This window comes from Aricia agestis, chromosome 5 (assembly GCF_905147365.1).
Source record: "Aricia agestis chromosome 5, ilAriAges1.1, whole genome shotgun sequence".
Taxonomy (NCBI): domain Eukaryota; kingdom Metazoa; phylum Arthropoda; class Insecta; order Lepidoptera; family Lycaenidae; genus Aricia; species Aricia agestis.
In genome coordinates, this window is record NC_056410.1 from 3796484 (window position 1) to 3817288 (window position 20805).

The window sequence follows — 20805 nt, forward strand, 5'->3', positions numbered from 1 at the left end:
CCCTCTTAGGACCACGTTACACCGGAATGGCAGCGCTGAAAGTGCTCGCCTTGCCGCTGCCATTCCGGTGTAGCGCGGCCCTTAATTAATCAAAATACCCAAAACCAGCTGTGCAGTGTGCACATAATCTATACTAATATTATAAATGCGAAAGTGTCTCTGTCTGTCTGTCTGTCAGTCTCGCTTTCACGCCAAACGCCAAAACTACCGAACCGATTGTAATGAAATTTTGTATATAGATAGCCTAAAGCCTGAGAAAGGACATAGGCTACTTTTTTACTGGAAAAAAGGGTTGTAAGGGGGTGAAAATGCGTAAATTTGTTCAAATTAAGTTAGTTATAAAAATTCATAATAGATGGCGCCGTGCGTCTTCTACATCGCGCTGACGCTTGCTCAAAAGTCTTTCTATAAGATGTGGTATCATCTTATACTTAAGTTTTGATTTTTTCGATTGTTATATCTATTCTACGGTATTAAATAACTCAGTACCTACTTTATCTGTGCAGTGACGTAACCCTAAACCTATCAATGATAAATATTTTATGGGTAAGGCTGCGTTTCCACTGAAGCGGAGCGGAGCTTAGCGGTGTCGAATTGACCAATCACCATGCTCAAAAATACTCGAAATCTTTGCTGTCATTCCGCTGGAATAGCACGATTGGTCAATTCGGGCACCGCTAAGCTCCGCTCCGCTTCAGTGGAAACGCAGCCTAAAGTTGTGTAATTGGGAGGCTAAATAAGCTTTAAAATTTGGCATAAAATATAAAGTTTAATATAAAAAAATGAAATACTTATTGTGTGCACACTGCACAGCTGTATTGATTTAAGGGGTACCAGGGTTCTTTTATAAAAGCTTTTGACACCAATTTTGTTGACATCGCGCCTACCATCGCGCGCTATAAACTGAAGACGCGGGCAACAGCTAGTAAACTATAACTGTGCAAAATTTCATGCACCTACGTTTCCCCATTTTTCGTAAAAAGTGTTACAAAGTTTTTCTCTCACGTATTAATATATAGATAGATACTTACTCAAAAATATATTAGATAACATTGCGTCTTTGTCACAAATAGTGAAATTATCTACATACTAGATGAAGCCCGCAACTCCGTTGCGCCAAAATTTGTTTATCGCGCATGAACCGTACATTTTTCGCAGCAGAAACTCAGACAGACACACATTCGCATGTATCATAATACTAGACGTTCCGCGCGGCTTCGCCCGGTAATCAGATATTTCACAGACAAATTAGTCCACAAAAAATAGCCTATGATCCTTCACGTGGTCTACTTCTTATCTGTGCCAAATAACAGAAAAATTGCTCCAGTAGTTCGTGAGATAAGCCCTTTCAAATAATATCCCCCGTTTTTTCTACATTTTCCTCTATTTCTTCGCTCTAATTAGTCTTAGCCCCAATTTCACCAACGTCTATTAGTGTTAACAGCTTGTTAAAATGTCATGTCTTCTCTTTCATTGATAAGAAAAATGAAAGAGGTGACGTGATTCTAATTCGAGCGTTAACTTTAACAGTCGTTGGTGAAATTGGGGCTTAGCGTGATAAAATATAACCTATACCATAGCCTTCCTCGATAAATGGGCTATCTAACACTGAAAGAAATTTTCAAATCGGACCAGTAGTTCCTGAGATTAGCGCGTTTAAATAAGTTATAAGCGCTTTTAAATAATTTTCTCCCGTTTTTTCCACATTTTCCTCTATTTCTTCGGCGCTCCTATTAGTCTTAGCGTGATAATATATAGCCTATACTACAGGGTGTAACAAAAATAAGTGATAATACTTAAGGGTGTGTACGTGTTCCTTGTAGAGAGTTCACTGTGAAAGTAGCAGCGCCGAAAGGCCAAAAAAATTTTTCACTTTTGTATGGGGAAACTCGTGACGCTCGGACCCTTGCCCATACAAAAGTGAAAAAATTTTTTGGTCTTTCAGCGCTGCTACTTTCACAGTGAACTCTCTACAAGGAACACGTACACACCCTTAAGTATTATCACTTATTTTTGTTACACCCTGTATAGCCTTCCTCGACAAATGGGCAACTGAAAGAGTTTTTCAAATCGGACCAGTAGTTCCAGAGTTTAGCGCGTTCAAACAAACAAACAAAATCTTCCGCTTTATAATATTACTATAGATGTTAAGGATTTCAGTTCGCAATGTCAAGGTGTACTCATATTAGTGAGTAAATAATCACATAATACGTGTGATATGAGATATTATCTTATCTCGTCCACTCCAGATTACCACTAATCGTATTTGCCTACCGACAATCTTTCAAAGAGTTGTCAATCGCCTACTGCGTATCTTGGTCATTACAGGCAATAACCACGATAAATGTAGGGAATGAGTAATGACGACCTCACATCTTGTCGTCAGACATTTTGGTGCATTGAGGGCTAGTATTGGCTAGCGCTTAGCAGTAACTAGCCACTAAAGTGTTGAACTGTTATTATTGATATCGAGCAAAAATACCCTTTAAATATTAATTTTATTTTGTTTTTAGTATTTGCTGTTATATGATACACAACCTGTGAAAATTTCAGAACCCTAGCTATAGGGGTTCTTGAGATACAGCCTGAAGACAGACAGACGGACAGACAACGAAGTCTCATGAATAGGGTCCCATTTTCACCCTTTTTGTACGGAACCCTAAAAAATACCTTATTCCTTTTAAATATTACCATGTAGTATGTACTACAAAACCTCCTGCTTAAATAAAAAGACTCACAAGGTCTTTGTCAAGTGCTTTATGCTTACGTATGTGACAAGGAGGTATAATGGGTACACAGTGGGGTTCTTTCAATAGTAAGGGTGTAAATAAATGTATTATGTATTGTTACTGAAATATGTAATTATTGTTTGTTTTCAGCAATCCACGAAATAGCTCACAACTTAGCCTTCGGTCACAACCGGCCGCTGCACAACAGACTGTTTGGGTTCTTCGCCAACCTGCCCATAGGCATCCCTATATCGATCAGCTTCAGAAAGTATCACTTGGAACACCATAGGGTAAGTTAGATTATAATTATCTCGCTTGCGCATTTGAGTTACAAATAACCCTTGATTAGTTAGATATCCATGTCATGTCTGTAGTTAATTTTAACATTTTTAACCCAGATTCGTTTAAATAGGCTTTAAGGATTGGCTCTCGTGGCATGACCCGTCTGCCAGCTCGGTCTGTGTGAACGTGTGCGCTCAGAAAGGCCTGCGTTCAGTCCGACTGGAACGGCCTTTCCGTATACAGTGGCTTTTGAAAACAGCATGTAGAGTTCATGGTAGAAATCGAATTTGAAATTATTAATTAAGCTGAGGAAATACTCTCTATCAAGGATGAACTATAATGACTTAATTTGGAACAATACTGCAATCAAATATTTTATAGCTCTTCCTTGTCAGCTGATTTGTTGTCCATTGTTGTGGTCATTGGATGACTGATAAAGACAGTATGCTCAACACTTAGACCAGTTGTGCACTACGCCCGATCAGATGCCAATCCCAACCGAGATTCACTGACGACGAAGAGAAATGAGATAACCGAAGTTGGATATAGTGCGTTATAGCTATCATAGGATAGCTAAAACGCAAACGTTTTGTCTAAAACGCGTCCGTGGTCCAGTGGTTTAGAGCGTGGCTCTTAACTTGGAGCCGCCTGTAGGACTTGGGCTCGATTCCTGCGTTGGAAACGTAATATTTCAAAGTTTGGTTCGGGCAATGCAGGCTGATCACCTGATTGTATGATAAGTAAGATGATCCATGCATCGGATGGGCATGTAAAATGTCGGTCCTGCGCTTGATCTCTCGCCAGTCGTGATGGTCGTCCATCCCACTGGTTTATGAGAGTAAAGGAATAGAGAGTGCTCTTGTGTCCTGCGCAATCGGTTTCAATGAAACCGGCCATCGTCGCCGAAACCGGTGGGGCATTATGTTTAGTTCTATCATCTATGTCTACTTCTGACTTCAGAGTCCAAACAGCTCACGGGAACAGGGGGCCTATTTTCATGATTCGAATGTTGCTTCGGGCGCAGGTTGACTCACTCGCGAGTGTGATAGCCTGCAATTTGATCGGCACGAGAATAGGGCCCCTGTCCCCTTAGCCAAGAGCTTTTGTTTATCGCTTCTCTATAGAATCGCCTATCAAATTGTATGGAATTGACATAAGGGTTCGTGAATATGACGTTGACGTTCGAGTCGTCTAAAGTCCATTCTATACATTTTGATGACGATTCTATAAAGATGCGATACAGAAAAGTCTTGGCTACAGGCTGTGATTGGATTCGTATCGGTCGTAGTGCGATTCTTTTCTTCATTCTCCTTTCATCATGGCGGCCTTAACAATTTGCCAATTGACATAATAGCCAGTAATGAGCCAACAGCACTGAGTGTGTATTTTTCAAAGATTTTGTATATATGTACTATTAGTGTTTTTGTTTTTTGTTTAAATTAATGTTAGCTTTTATTGTAAGTTAATTATAAGAGTATTGTATAGTTTTTCCCTTTATTTTGTGGTGAAGTCACTCATTGGCCCTTGCAGAATACCAGTGCAGCGAGCTAGCTTGCTGGCTGCTGCGTATAGCTGAGCTTGGGCCAATTTTGACATCACACAATATTATGTATGTATTGTGTTTTACATATTATTGTGTTGTGTGGTGACAAAATAAAAATGTTCTTATTCTTATTCATTCTTAGAGCAGTTTTCTCGTTGCATAACCGTGGCCATGACACTAAGCGCTTGAATTGCCCGTGACATAGAACTTGGTTTGTATTTGCTTTTTCCTTCTTTGCCAATCCTAAATGTACATAGATTTAAATGCTGTGTGCTATGACAATCCACCGGACGTAGATAGTGCAGGAATTGTAATCATTGTCTGGCAAACATTTGGCTATATTTGAAAATATGTTTATTGATCAACTTCATGAATCAGGTGTCGCCATATTTATTTAATGACTTAGCATGTACATATTGTTATACTATGCCGATTTTATCGCAAACAGAAATTTTTCAATGATAATAATATGGTTAAACCAAACATAAAGCCCCTAATCACGTTTTTAAGTATTAAGTACTAGACGTTCTTAATAAAGACGTTCGTAAATTAGATATTTCACAGAAAAATTAGTCCACAAAAAAACCTATGATTCTTCACGTTGTCTACTTCTTATCTGATCCAAATAACAGAAAAAATGCTCTACTCTAAAACTACTGTTCGTGAGATAAGCCCTTTCAAATAATTTGCCCCGTTTTTTCCACATTTTCCTCTATTTCTTCGCTCCTATAAGTCTTAGCGTGATAAAATATAGCCTATAGCCTTCCTCGATAAATGGACTATTTAACACTGTAATAATTTTTCAAGTGGGACCAGTAGTTTCTAAGATTAGCGCGTTCAAACAAACAAACTAACAAACTCTTCCGCTTTATAATATTAGTATAGATTGATTATAAATTTTGTTTATTATCCTGTATCATCAACTCGTCAGTCATCACACTTAAAATTTTGTAGATATCTTATAAATGTTCACAATATCTGCTGTATTTAGTATTTGCGTGGTGAATCGTACTTTGTTAAATCATTCACAATGTTTTTAAAGCGTTATTATTTAATGATTTTCCCTCATTTCCACATGTCATATTATGTAATATGTAAAATATTTGTGTGTCAATTTGTCCTCTGCACGCGCCGCTAAACTGAATTTGATTGATTTTGGTATGGAGACAAAGTATTTCAGAAAGGGACATAGGATAAGAATTAAGATAGTGCAAAAGGATATAATAAGAAATAATATTATAACTATCCTACCGTAAACGTTTTAAGGTCGGCAACGCACCTGCAGCTCTTCTAATGTTGCGAGTGTCCATGGGCGACGGTAGTTGCTTTCTATCAGGTGACCCGTTTGCTCGTTTGCCCCCTTATATATTATATTTAATTATAATATTATAAAATTATGCTTTTTATCTAGCGTGGTAATACTAACAGAACATGTTGTTTAGTACCAAGGCGACGAGGTGATCGACGTGGACTTGCCGACGCTGGTGGAAGCGAAGCTGTTCTGCACAACGGGCGGCAAGCTGCTGTGGCTGTTCCTGCAGCCGTTCTTCTATTCGCTGCGACCGCTGGTGGTCAGGCCCAAGCCGCCCTCGCCCATGGAGCTCACCAACTTGATCATACAGCTGTTCTTCGACGCCGTAGTCATCAAAGTTTTTGGTGAGTTTTAGAAGTTAGTGGCTGTTTTCACTATGCCAGTGGCGACCTTGGTGGTATTTTGCGATGACTCTTAATACTCCTATAATACTCCTATAAAGGAGACATAATAGGTGTAAGTTAAATCTTAAGAAATGGGTAATGAATGGTCTTTATGGGACACGATTGGTGAAAACTGAAAACGGATATCATGCTCACTTTATCACCATCAGGCTTAGCATGGTCATTGACACCATAGAAGGTAGGTTTCTTTAGCTACGGAAGAAGAGACAAAGTGACAGTTACTTACTGTTATCCTAAACCTGCTGGTATATATCATACCTTCTTCTTTCTCCATAAAACAAAAGAAAGAGAGAGATTTTAGTAGTAAATAGCCAAAAGGCGTTTAACTTCTATTAAATCGTAGTAAATAACTAAGTACTGAACTTATAGGATAACTCGATTTTGTTGAAACATGTTATGTGTCAATATAATAAAAGGAAAGTGATTACAAACGCGATTTACGTAATAAGTACTGCTATTCTTACCAATGCAACGTTTTTCCTCAGTTCAGTGATTGTAAGCAGCGGTCGGCAACCTAGGCTAGGCAAGACCAAAAGGTGGGAAAAAAATATATTAAAGGGGTCAGAACTTTATACGTTAATAATTATTATTATAGAAAAAAAGAAGAAGAATAGAAAAGCCAGTGACTTCTATTTTCACGTTGAATTTACAAGAAATTATGTTCGAGTGGTTGGGAAATTGTAGGCTGATCACTTGATCTTACAAGAATAATGATTCCATTAAATCTGTGTGAGGGAAATTCCTAGAAATAATCCTCTATACTATTAATGTTATACATATAATATACGTGAAAGTGTTTCTGTCTGTCTGTAACCTTTTCATGCCCGAACCGCTGAACCGATTTTGCTGAATATGCTTGTTATGTAGATACTTTCAGCCCCGGGATAGTTTTTGTGACGAAAAAATGTACGATTCCCGCGCGATAATCGGAATTGCGGGCGTCATCTAGTTACTTGTATTAAGTATATTATATTTTAACTCTACAGTAAGTATATATTTTAACTCTACTAGTGTGTTGTATTTAAATTTTTCGTTTTTCTTTCCAGGTGGCAAAGTTTTAGGATATTTGCTGATTGGATCCCTACTGTCGATGGGCATACATCCTGTAGCAGGTACATTTTTGAGTTTCTCTATTTATTAACTTATATCATTATATGATAATAATATGATGCCCAGAAACAGGCTAACAATGATGTTAAATAGTATGTGGATAACATTTCCATGGAATGAAATGTCTGTCTGATTCATTATGACACTAGTGTAGCTTTAGATATTAAGCTCAGCCACGTGTAATGATAGTTGGATAACATTGACAGGAAGTGTGTGGTTCTGTAACAGTGCCTCTTCAGCGGCGTTACCAGACGTCCCGATTTTTTCATGAAATTGAATGTTCCGCGCGGGACAGGCTCTATCTCTCAAAAAGTTTCAAAGTCCCGACTTGGCACAAAAAGAGTCTGGCAGCGCTGCTCTCCAGTGACACTGTACCAGATGATCGCTTAACGCTTTAGTTATTTCTTCCACATGCCAAAATCTCCTTGAAAGATTTTTCATTTTAGCAGAGAACGTGGTATTTCTCCGGTCGAGCCGGTCCATTCGTGCCGAAGCATGGCTCTCCCACGTTAAAATTATGTAATTCCAACAATTATTATTGATTTGGCGTGTGTATCGCGTACGTGACTGATTCATCATATTCGGCTTACACTATCAAGTCGCGTGAATACTACACGATTTGCAATAAAGATTACAAATTAAATTAGTAATCCCGAGATAAATATATTTTGAAACTTCTAGTACCTCTTAGTTTTTTGTTTATTAATGTTTATCTTTGTATTACGACTACTAGAGGGGGGGGGGGGGGGGTCAATATTAACCCATCAATCCCCAAGCGGCACCCGGCTGTCGCATAACAATTGAATTCAAACATGGGTATAATATTAAGTAGGTAGTAGTAGTAACACTAATAACTGTATACAATGTAATTTCAGGGCACTTCATATCGGAGCACTACATGTTCCGCAAGGGTTTCGAGACGTACTCGTACTACGGGCCGCTCAACTGGATCACCTTCAACGTGGGCTACCACAACGAGCACCACGACTTCCCCGCGGTGCCCGGCAGCAGACTGCCCGAGGTGACAATATAAACTACTATCTAGGGATCATCCAAACAGTATGTCACACCTAAGACTGCGTTTCCACTGAAGCGAAGCGGAGCTAAGCGGTGCCGAATTGACCATGCTTGAAATCTTCGCTGTCATTCCGCTGGAATAGCACGATAGGTCAATTCGGGCACCGCTAAGCTCCGCTCCGCTTCAGTGGAAACGCAGCCTAAAGGGGGCGGGAGGGGGTCGACAAGGTGTGACATGTTGTGACAAGGTGGGCCTAAGTCTTGTGACATTACATTTTAAATTCAATAAATTGAATAACCAAATTTTAATTATTGAGATGGTTTTAAAGGAGAGGCGGTTGTCTAAAATTTATGAAAATCGTGTGATGGTCCCCTATAAAGCTCCGCGAACAGTGTGTTGAGGCGCAGCAGGTGCATTACCACAATGTACGCGCACATTTTTGACTGGCTTCCAAAAAGGAGGAAGTTCTTTGTTCCACTGTGGATAAATTTCATAGACTTCAGTCCGAAATCAGCGGGCAACGGGGCGGCAGCGGCACGTACCTAATGCATAGATTTATATGGATAAGCCGTCTCACGGCGAACGGCACGTCTCGCGCTGCCGTCGTTCCCGCCCCGCTGTCCGCTGATTTAGAGATTGAAGCCTTATAGTTGGACTGAAGTAGGCGGCCCACATTTTTTACACATTTTTTATTGCCAGTCGCGCGCTCGGTCATAATATATAATTGTATCAAAAATGCGCCCCGCCTCGTCACAATGTGTGCGCAGCTTTATTATTGCTTACACGTGTACGCGCTAGGCGTACTCACTCGCATGTAATTATTTACTCGCATCCTACTAATATTATAAAGGCGAAAGTTTGTTTGGATGTATGGATGTATGGATGTGTGGATGTATGGATGTTTGTTACTCTTTCACGCAAAAACTACCGAACGGATTTTAATGAAACTTTACAATAATATAGCTTATACATCAGAATAACACATAGGCTACCATTTTAACCGACTTTCAAAATGGGGGAGGTGTTATGTTCGTTTTCTTATATTCAACGATGACTCCGCCGTTTGTTAACCGATTTTCAAAATTTTTCTTTTGGTATATAGGGTATCATCCCAATTTGTTACTATATTCACAAAGATGGTGATCTGATGAAGGATCCGTAAGTAATCGAGGGAACTCCTCAACTTATAGGGAAACATGTGGTGACTTCGGTTTCGTGAGAAGTATTCTAAGCATATGCTACCAACAAGTAAGATTTTGCACCGAGATATACCTGGTATACCGTGGTTCGGAAGGTGCTGAGAGAACTCCTGATTCTTTATAGATACAAGTTTGGGAGTTTCGGCGTTGTTTTAAGAACAGCAAGCATATGCTACTAAGCAAATTACATTCATCATCATCATCACTACCATATTATACCATTTCATAGTCTTTTAGATCGAGACTCGAGTTTGTCAAGCGATAATTAATATTATAAACCTGAAGAGAATGTTTGCTTGAACGCGTCAATCTCAGGAACTACAGGTCCGATTTAAAAACTTATCTCAGTGTTAGATAGATCATTTATCGAGTAAGACTATAGGCTATATTATATTATCACGCTAAGACTAATACGACCGAAGAAACTCAGGAAAATGTGGGAAAAACGGGGGAAATATTTTTTATGGGAAAATGTACGGTTTCTGTAAAATTCCTAATTTACGCGGGCGAAGCCGCGCGGGACATCTAGTGTACAATAATTTCATGCAGGTGAGAGAAACAAGTAGCAAGTTTCCAAGACTTAGCGTCTAGCGATTAACAATTTTCCTGGGTACAACTTGTATTAGCAGTTCGGGTTTCCTACCATACCAAACGTAAAATTATTTTGATTTATTAACCAATACTATTTTGATTAACGATAATAGATCCGATCTGATAGATAAAAAATACTTTTATTGCAGATGAAGCGCATAATCAATAGTGTGTAAAGCGGCGATGGACTTTAAAATTAACTTGTTTCTTTTCAGGTGAAGCGCATAGCCCCCGAGTTCTACGACGACCTACCGCAGCACCACAGCTGGTCGGCGGTGCTGTGGGACTTCGTCATGGACCCCGATATCGGACCCTACGCGCGCATCAAGCGCAAGCACTTCGGCCTCGAGAGCTAATGTATACCCTGCGATACGATATGTCGTTCTGGTTTGCATTTATTGTTGCGCCCTGCTACACGTACAGTGCTCCCAAAGTGATAATGCTCATAAAAATTTTCGTCACTGTGCGGCAACGATTGTTTTTCCCGAGCGTCGGAAGACGATGCCACAAAACCTTTTATTGCGCATGTCCAAATCATGTCATGTCCTGGCAACGCCAACTGTTTACGACTTGACCGTAACCAAATATAAGCAACTTGTTAGTGGCGTTGCCATGGCATGACATGATTTGGACATGCGCAATAAAAGGTTGTGGCGCATGCGGCAAAAATAGAGACAATTGACGGGTCGGCGACAGCCACCAAGTACCGACTATAATAATATAATATTTACTTCTATTTCTTTTAAAAAAGGTGCAAAATGCAAAAGCATTAGATTCGGGTGTTTCCGTGATTACGATAATTAGCGAAGATGTTCATGCGCATTATTAATTTGGGAGTACTGTAACGATAAAACGGCACAGTTCAGTCACAAAACTAAGTGATATCTGGCGGTCAAACTGTGCAGTTATGTCTTTGTATGTAGCGGGCATACTGTTTTGTGTTATATTACAATAAAAAAGATAAATTGTACCATCAGAGAAGTTGATTCCTAGGCAGATGGGAGACTTACGTAGTTTGGTCGCGTTGTGTCAAGGGGCTGTCCATTAATCACGTGATGTTTTTTTTGGCATTTTTTGACCCCCCCTCCCCCTTGGTGATACGTGGTGAGGTTTAAGACTACCCCTCCCCCCTCCCCCCTATATCACGTGTATTTTTTCGTATCTGCAAAGAATCTACTTTTTATTTATAAAAAAATACTGGTATAAGTATCATCTAATTTTATTATAGAAAATTAAAGACTACTATAATAAACGTTCAGAGGTAGACAGAAAGGTTGCAGTTTGTTTTTGACTGACATAAAAATAATGAAAGAAATGCGAAAAAGTTTTTTGTACTAGTACATGAACATTATTTAATGTACAATATTTTCGGACCACGGATTAGCAAGACTTTCTTCAACACCAATAACTGGATAAGCATCTTGCAAGTCAACATCGGTTTCATCAAGTTGAAGTTGAAGATCAACATCGGTTTCATCAAGCCACTCGGCGTCATCATTTTCGCGCACTACGCAGAGAATCTCTCTCGATCTACCGTTCGATCGTCGCGTGAGGATGCGGGAAGGACGAACACTGTGCATTATTAATTAATAAAAAGATCATTAGCCCACTTCATAAATTCTTCTTTCGTAGTATATTTTTGTTTCGAATTGGCCCACAATTCATTAAATTCTTTTTGAGCCACACTAGGTTTTTTGCCTTTCTTATACTCGGCAAATAGGTCTTTATACAGATCTCCTAGTTTAGACATTGTTTTAATTTAAAACGTGCGAGGTTAAACAATTTACGCATGTGTATACAGTGTTCTTCTTCTTCTTCTTTAATGGCAGATTCGTGGATTGCCAATGTCAGAGTGTATTGACAGATAGACTGTATTCAGTGTTAAAACAACAGAATAACTGACACTGACAAGCTGAGTCCGGCGGACAATTGTCGCGGCTCGCGGGAACTTCATTTCGTTCGTTGCCTGGCAACGGCTAATCAAGGTCACACTACAAGCCGTTTTTTATTTTGTACGCGTTTGACTAAAGATAAAAAGCGGCGTTTATACATAAAATAAGTACACGTGATATATTACTTTACCCCCCCCCCCTCCCCCTTGTGATATTTCGTGATTTTTTATGGACCCCTCCCCCCCCCTTTCGAGCCTCACATGATTAATGGACAGCCCCCAAACCCATTACCCAGCCGACAGATCACAATTATAGTGCGCGCGGAACTATTTGGCCGCGCCTTAGGTATGTGAGCGGTGCGCGGTGGGACGGAGAGGCGGGGGCGCTTGAGTTTGACAGTTCTGGCTAGTTTAGACAAAACGCACAAGAGATTGCAATAGCAAGACGAGTTCGCCGATAAAAAGATCTAAGGAAATAATATTGAAAGTGCGTACGTTTTAAAAAAAAACGGATTGCCGATGTCAATAGCTTAAAATATTAAACTGATCAATTGTCTTTAATTTATTATTTTCAATACTTGAATAATTATTGTTCACGATATCTCGAGATTGGTGGTCACTGTCTAATCTCATGTGCGTTGCGAGCAGCAAGCAACCCGCCCCCTCACCCCCGTCCCTACCTAAGGCGCGGCCAACTAGTTCCGCGCGAACTATAATGCTAAGTACTCACATACGGTTTTCCTCGATAGTTTTACTCCAAATCGAGCAATAACCACCGTATGGACCGCAAAACTGATAGCTCGAAGGCTCGCTTCGAGCCGGCTCGATGGAATTAACCGATTCAGTGCGGATGACACGTGAGCCGTGTCACAACAATAATGTAGAATAATACTTACGTTGACATCAAAGTATTACTAATCCACTAACGATTTTTGTTTTAATCTAAGTTGTTTCTTTCGAAAATATTTCTAACTAGCTGTTTCCGCAAACCTCCTTATCCATAGGAATAAAACGTTTCCCTGCGGTTAAAAGTGGTCTTGTTACTATAAGCTTTATTACTGGAACCCAATATTTATATATAAAAATTTATCGAAAATCGATATAATATTATATCGAGAAAACTTAGTTTTTATGTATGGAATTGGCTAGTTCATATTTTTTTTTTTATTTCCTCATGGTTCCCATCATCAAACCACCACTTTTGTGAACAAGGTACCAACTCGGAACCGGATCAATCGGAATGAATACCCCATACAACAAAAGAAAAAAGTTGAAAATCGGTTCACAAACTGCGGTGTAATCGTTGAACACACATAAAAAAATATCCACAGCCAAACGTATAACCTCATCGTATAACCTTTTTGGAAATCGGTTAAAAAAACTTAACAACGAACTTCTTTAAATTTATCTACGAACGTATATTTTCATCGGAAACCCAGATCTATTTAATATACTCATTTTTCTAACTTTGAAACCTACAAAGGTTTGCAACATCTGAATAAAAAAATCGCTTACCTGCCATTTTCAGGTTAAAACTTAGTAAAACTACTCGAAATCAACTCAAAACAATGTAGCCTTCCGTTAACATCAATGGTTTGGGTTCAATTAAATAAATCAAGTTAATAAACACGTAAAAAAACAAAAAAAACAATAAACCTTTTTGAACGTGGCGGGTGACACGGTAGCCGTGTCATCTACTTCTATGGCGTATGACACGGCGTAAGCATACAAATTTCTCGTGACACTTACGTGTCACGAGAAATTTGTATGCCAATGCCGCCACGACTAAAAGTTTTCAAAAAGGTGCGCCGCATTGAATCGGTATATGTCAAATACGTCATTTCCTTCGATTCGAAGTAAAACTATCGAGCAAAACCGTATGTGAGTACTTAGCTTACCATTGAATTGACATGATCCAACCAAATGACATTGGTCTGTCAACTGCCCGTGTGTCATATCAGCCGAATGCGTCGGAACGTATAGAACTTCGGCCGCGTATCTTCGGCATGGTGTGTTTAGACACTAGGAAATAGGAATCAATTTCCTTGATGGTACTATTAATGAACTATTTACAAAAATCTGTAAGTATCGTTTATATTTTTCAATTCTTTCATATTTTAAGAACAACTGATGATACACAGTGCTATTGTTAGGTTCAGGTTAAAAGTAGGATTTACGCAGTTTTTTTGGAGCATTTTACATTACTTGATGCGATATCCCTGTCGCACCTATAAAATACAAATGAACATTATATTATCTGTCTTTGTAATTTTACTGGCGATTTCTAATATAACACTAAAAGCTAAATGATGAAAAAACTGTATGTACAATATGCCAAAGACATAATGATGTGGTTTATCGCATCGCATCGTGTGTAAACGCTCTTATTCACGACAAATATAATAATTATCGTGATCCAAATAACGAATTCAATGATATACAGGGTGGATTCAACATTGTAGTTCACAAGTATAAAAAATTAAAAAACTTGTTTTTTTTTTGTAAATATGTAAAATGTATTTGAAATATTAGAATTACGTGGATTTGTATAAAAATCCAGTATATTTTTGATGGATAGTCCTTGGAGATCGCTTGATTGCCTTTTCTATACCTGCCAGTTGCATCCAGTCCTATGCAGGATGTAGGTACTGTTGTTAAATGTTCTATACCTATAGGTCTCGTAGTTTGTATTAATATTGCTGTCAACTGATTCTATGATGTTTATTGTTGTTCGTGTTAAATGAAGATGTGGTGTTAAAATAGTTCATGCGGCTTGTTATTAAATACATTCTTTTAAATCACTTTACTCATGCTAAATGTCATGTATACAACATTATTTATTCTTATTATTTATTAATTACATCATTGAGTTGCCTATCCATGTACCAAATTAATGAAGAATTTTATATACGCTTTGCATAATATTTTAAATGAGTTGGTGAAATCTGTTTGCAATTAATTTTTTTAGGGAATAAATAAATATTTCTTTATCACAATGACATACAAAAACGTTTAGCATTGCATTCGTTTTTAACATGCTTTTATTGTCTTTACCTAAACATATAAAACTTTCAAATTGGGTGCTTTTTTAAATCATGTTTTCAAGTATTTTCTTTTAATTTAAACTCATTAAATTAAGTATATTTATAATATCTTTGCATTATTATGTCATATTTATAATCTCATATTTTGTAATCTCCAATTAAGGATTATTATTAGGCAAATACCTAAGCAAACAACTACAATGTTCCTGACTTATACGGGTATACTGTAAGATATGTTTATAAATACCGCCAAACGTAGAGAGGAACTAAAAAAGAAATAAATTACAAACTTAAATTGGAAGATTAAACATAAAATTATACAGTATTCATTAGGCATCGCTACGTCATACTATAATTAGACGTGTAATGAAAATTTTATTGTTTTTTATAGTTTCATATTTTTGTTTACTTTCAATGAAATATTACTTATTTAAAAATAAACATGCATTTTGTAAGATATTTTTTATGTTATAATTATAACCAGTGAATCAAATTCATTGTTATTTAGTTTATGTAAAATCTTGTTTTTTTAACTAAAGATAAGGACGCTAGATTTACTTTGTATGCTTTTAGTCATCATGATATTATATAAATATATTTGTTATTCTTTGATAAGTTTGTTTTATTGAGCATAAGAAGTTCCATGATTGTAATAAATATTAAGTAAGTCAGATACACTTTACAATTCAACCTTCCTCCAGGGATTGAGTATTATTTGGAATGAGAAAATAAAAAAATACATTTACACATAATATTTTATAAAATGGACGGTTTTACAATTATAAAACTTATAAATAAAAATTACTTTTTGTGGTTAAAGATTGTAAAAATAATAATAAAATTTACATTTAAGTATAATATTATTAGATTTTTTGTGCCATAACTTACCATTGAACAAACAAATGGCTCAAAATTGAATAAAATACTATGCATATTTGCCAACATAAACACAATTTTTTGTTTCACAAGTCTTTTGTGTAATGATATTTTACAAACATTTGACATAAAATTATACAATATTACAAAATCTTTATGATACATGCCACAAACGTACATAATAAAATGTATTTGTTTCGATTCTCGGTGGACGTATTTTTGCTTATAAGACAAAATATACACTTACTGCTACTCCTTACAAAATAATTAATACAACATGAGTCTTATACTAATAGCCTAGTAAACGAATGATTCTGCTTGGAAAAGTCGAAAGCAGAAATTTTGACTTTGGTACCTTGTTTAGACTAGTTAGGAGATAAACATACAAAAAGTCCTGACCCCTTCGAGGTGAGCTCGAGGGGGGAGGGGGGGGCAAAGAAGGTCCCGTTTTTTGGCTTTTTGCTTACTCATCATAAACGGTGCTTCGTACGAAATTCTCTTGTACTACATGATAAAATCTAATTAAATTCTCTATAACTTTGTCCTTTACACTTTGTATCTATCTCCAATCATTGCCTCGCTATGAGCTTCTAAAATTGGCCGAGTGTGTTTTTTAGGGTTTCGTACCCAAAGGGTAAAAACGGGACCCTATACTGAAACTTTAATGTCTGTCCGTCTTCTTGACCGTCTGTCTGTCCATCTGTCTGTCCGTCTGTTTGTCTGTCTGTCCGTCTGTCTGTCCGTCTGTCTGTCTCCGGCTATAACTCAAGAACGATAATAGCTAGAGAGTTGAAATTTTCAGAGATTATGTATTTCTGTTGCCGCTATAATAATAAATACTAAAAACAAAAGAAATTAAATATTTTTTTCATACAACAAACTTGATTTTTTTTTTGCAATTTTTTGCTCGATATCTATCATGGCATAAGGTAGGCTGAAATGTTCACAAAATACTAAGTTATATGTATACTTTAATAATTAAAAATAAAATTTAAATAAAATAAATAATTAATTTTTAAAAAAGGAGGGGCATATCGTCCAAAATAATGTAGCACTTTGACACATACGCCAAATGAAAGGGCTTGAAAAGTTGAACATTTTATTGTATGAAGAAAAATCTCTAAACCATGGAAGAAAAAAAATAATGAGGGTGGAAGGTAAAAAAAAATCACATAAAACACCCTATATTATTGCATCAATTTATAGTGTTGCTGGTAAGGAATGACTTCTGGAAAGTAATCGTATATGGCAAACTTCAGGAAAGTGTTGTATTTTAGTATATTGTTTCATATTTTTAAGAAATGTATGGGAAAACAATAAAACATTAAAAATCTAACCTTTCCTGGGTTTAACCGTACATCGTTACCTTGGAGAATTTGTTTATAATACGCAATACTAGCGAATGGTGCAATAATACAGGGTGTTTTATTTTTCCTAAGAAATAAAAAAAAACACCCTTTATTATTGCATCATGCGCTAGTTTTGCAAAGTGATATTAAGCGAAAAAATCAGGCAAAGGTTCGATATTCAACATTTAATTGTTTTTGTATGAGAAAAATCAAGTTTGTTGTATGACAGCCCCCCTAAAATATTTAATTTATTTTGTTTTTAGTATTTATTGTTATAGCGGCAACAGAAATACATAATCTCTGAAAATTTCAATTCTCTAGCTATTATCGTTCTTGAGTCACAGCCTGGAGACAGACAGACGGACATACAGAAGGACAGACAGACGGACAAACAGACGGACAGACAGACGGTCAGGAAGACGGACAGACATCAAAGTCTCAGTAATAGGGTCCCGTTTTTACCCTTTGGGTACTAAACCCTAAAAAACACACTTTTGAAAATCGGCAAATTTTAGAAGCTCATAGCGAGGCAATGATTGGAGATAGATACAAAGTGTAAAGGACGAAGTTGTAGAGAAGTTAATTAGTTTTTATTATGTAGTAGAACAGAATTTCGTACGAAGCATCGTTTTTGATGAGTAAGCAAAAAACCAAAAAACGGGACCTTCTTTGCCCCCCCCTCCCTCGAGCTCACCTCGGAGGGGTCAGGACTTTTAGTATGTTTATCTGTTATCTCCTAACTACTCTAAACAAAGTACCAAAGTTAAAATTTCTGCTTTCGACTTTTCCAAGCAGACCCCCATTTTGGGCATTCGTTTACTAGGCTATAAGGGTGAAAATTGTGTGATCAAATGTAGCCTACCTAAGTTCAGTCTAGGGTTTGTGTTAGTAAAGTTACTTCAGGTAATTTTTTTAAAGATTTTTCAATTCAATAGTACCTATAACCTACTCTTGATTGACAACACGCCTATCAAAAACACTACTGAATATTAACTACAGTGTAGCCGGCGAATCGAGGCGGTAGCGGTCAATGACCCCTGTCAAAAAATTTGTTGCATAATTTTCTATTTAAACCGTGATTGACAACGAAGTGTCTGAATACAGTGCGAGCATTTTTCATATAGCTTCTAGACTAAAAAGGTCAATTACCACTACCACTTCGATTCGCCGGGTACACTTTAAACTTTAATAACAATTTCGTCTCAATAACTTGGTATTAGGCAGTGCATAAAATATGTTATATGTTGCTTGTTAGAGATTCAAATGTAAAGTAAAGCTGCTTAGGCACAGTCAGTTGTTATATTATGGCAATACAATTATTTAAGTCCGACTATATTGCTCACTTATTAAGTATAGAAAATTACTACTAAATTCTATACTAATAATCCTTATAATTAAAAAATCCCTTGGACGGAGTTTCGTTACAAATAAGGGCTCTTTATATGTTATAATAAGACTGATATGGTCACTAGATATTGGACGTTTTCATTTGTCAGTTCTTAAAAACATTCGAATTTTTACTTCAGTAAAGTATAAAGTTTATTCAGTCTATCCCTAAAAATGGAATGTCTGAATTACATTTTAATCATCAAACAAAATAATATTTTTAAAATAGTGCAAACTACGAATAATAAAAACTAAGGAAAAGTAACTCCGTCAAAAAAACTAGGCCTTTTGCATCCGTTGTGATGAAATCACACACAAAATGAGTGAGGCCGCGAATTTTGTCTGATTTGGCACTGAATTATTGCGTTGGTAGCGTAGATACTTCTACTACAAGAGCAAATGTCTACGCTATAACTCTACATACTAAAATGGTAGAATTTTTATTTCTATGCTACCGTAGCGTTGAGAAAATAATACAGTACAATAATACAAATAATACACAACGTGGTTTGTATTATAGTCCCAAACATGGCCCTTTTGACTACTCATATGATGCATTGATAGTTTTATGTGAAACAGTAATACTTACATATTTTGTGTCACAAAAACACTTCCTTTGAAAAAACTGTGTACACAGCCCGTCTGAGGTTCAAATGTGAACTGTCGAAAAATGGCGGATATTACGAGATTTTTCATAAAGTACGTAAAAATCAGCATTGCCACCTCCCTATTTTACCTCCCCTAACACTTAACGATAATAATAAATGGATATTATTGGTGACGTTAAAAAGTGGGGTAGAATTGATGTTTCTAACGATTCATTTGATTTTAAAAAGTTTACAAAGATAGTTTTCTTAAAATAATATAAAAATTAGGTGAGGTGATAGCCATTTATATTCAGTATTCATAACATATCCGATTTATCTTCAAATCTGTCATACTAACTGCTACAGGGACAGTTGAAGTGCACCTCTTCCACGGCGGATGGCATATTTTAAAGCTAGTGTCACGGACATATAGTGCCATCTAGCGTCAAACCAGCGAAACTTATCGAGGGAACACCGACAACATAAATCCCCTACTCAATACTAGATGGCATGAGGTGCGCAAGTACATACTCGAACCTTCTAGAAAAGTCCAACATTTGTTTACGTGTTTACCGGTTTATTTTGTTTACGTGTTTAGTTGTTTATGTTTATTGTGGTACATACTCGAGCCTCCTAAAAAGTTCCCACACTTGTTTACTTGTTTACGTGTATCGGGAACTTTCTGGAGTTCGTCTCGCCATATAAAAAAGCCGCAGGTAGACGGCCCGGCAGTTCAGTTTAGTTCGGTTCGAGCGAACATCAAGGCGATTTCGGAGTGACAACAAGTGATCAATAGTGAGTGAACCAGTGAAACCTGCGACTTGGCTACGACCTAGGACAGTGATAGTGCTTAGTGATTGGACCTAGTGATTAGTGTTTGGACTTAGTGCTATGTGTTGTGACCTAGTGTGTGCTTGTGTGACCTAGACTTAGTGAATAAAGTCTTCAAGAGAGTCACCAGGTCTTTCTCTCCAAATCCTCGAACCCTAGCACGTAACACTATTTTCTTACCTTTTTTATGTTTAATTGTAAATATAATTTTAGACTATGATTTCAACCGAAATAATTCTAATGCATTATTGAGTGCTTTATTTTCTTCATTAGAATCAGTTTTCGAACATAAGATGAACACAATAAATTTTAAAATACCGAGGGCGGAGAAAAGGTTACCAAATTACCAAATCAGCAAAAATTGGGCAGCCTGACCCTCATACAGTATTTTCAGAGCGAAGTAACCACTCCTCAAATACTGTAGTGCCTGGGAAAGGATTTAAGTAAATGTCCGTATGGTTGCCCAAGCACATATGACATTCTCACAACATAGTCGGCCTAGTCCAGAGGAAAGAACTATTCAACACGTTTGGGACCAACTATGTGCGGGTTTCCTCACGATGTTTTCCTTCACTGTATGAGCATCCGTATTATGTCCGTGAGATCAGAAAATGTCTCATTAGTACACGCCTCCACCCGGGATCGAACCTGCA

General features: G+C 37.2%; 1 protein-coding gene across 2 annotated transcripts in view; it reads left to right on the top strand.

Moving 5' to 3' along the window:
• Positions 1-11197, top strand: part of LOC121726964 (sphingolipid delta(4)-desaturase/C4-monooxygenase DES2) — a 32563-nt gene extending 21366 nt beyond the window's left edge. Inside the window, exons 3-8 of one of the 2 annotated variants that reach the window (XR_006035600.1) lie at positions 2880-3019; positions 5997-6210; positions 7317-7382; positions 8256-8401; positions 10404-10605; positions 11030-11197. Coding sequence is in view for 1 of the 2 variants with exons in the window: in XM_042114623.1 (XP_041970557.1) it covers positions 2880-3019; positions 5997-6210; positions 7317-7382; positions 8256-8401; positions 10404-10544 (707 nt within the window). In the remaining variant the exon portion in view is untranslated. Of the gene's footprint in view, positions 1-2879; positions 3020-5996; positions 6211-7316; positions 7383-8255; positions 8402-10403; positions 10717-11029 lie in introns of those variants that run through there. The other variant, XM_042114623.1, reaches the window with a different exon arrangement.
• Positions 11198-20805: the final 9608 nt, after the last annotated feature.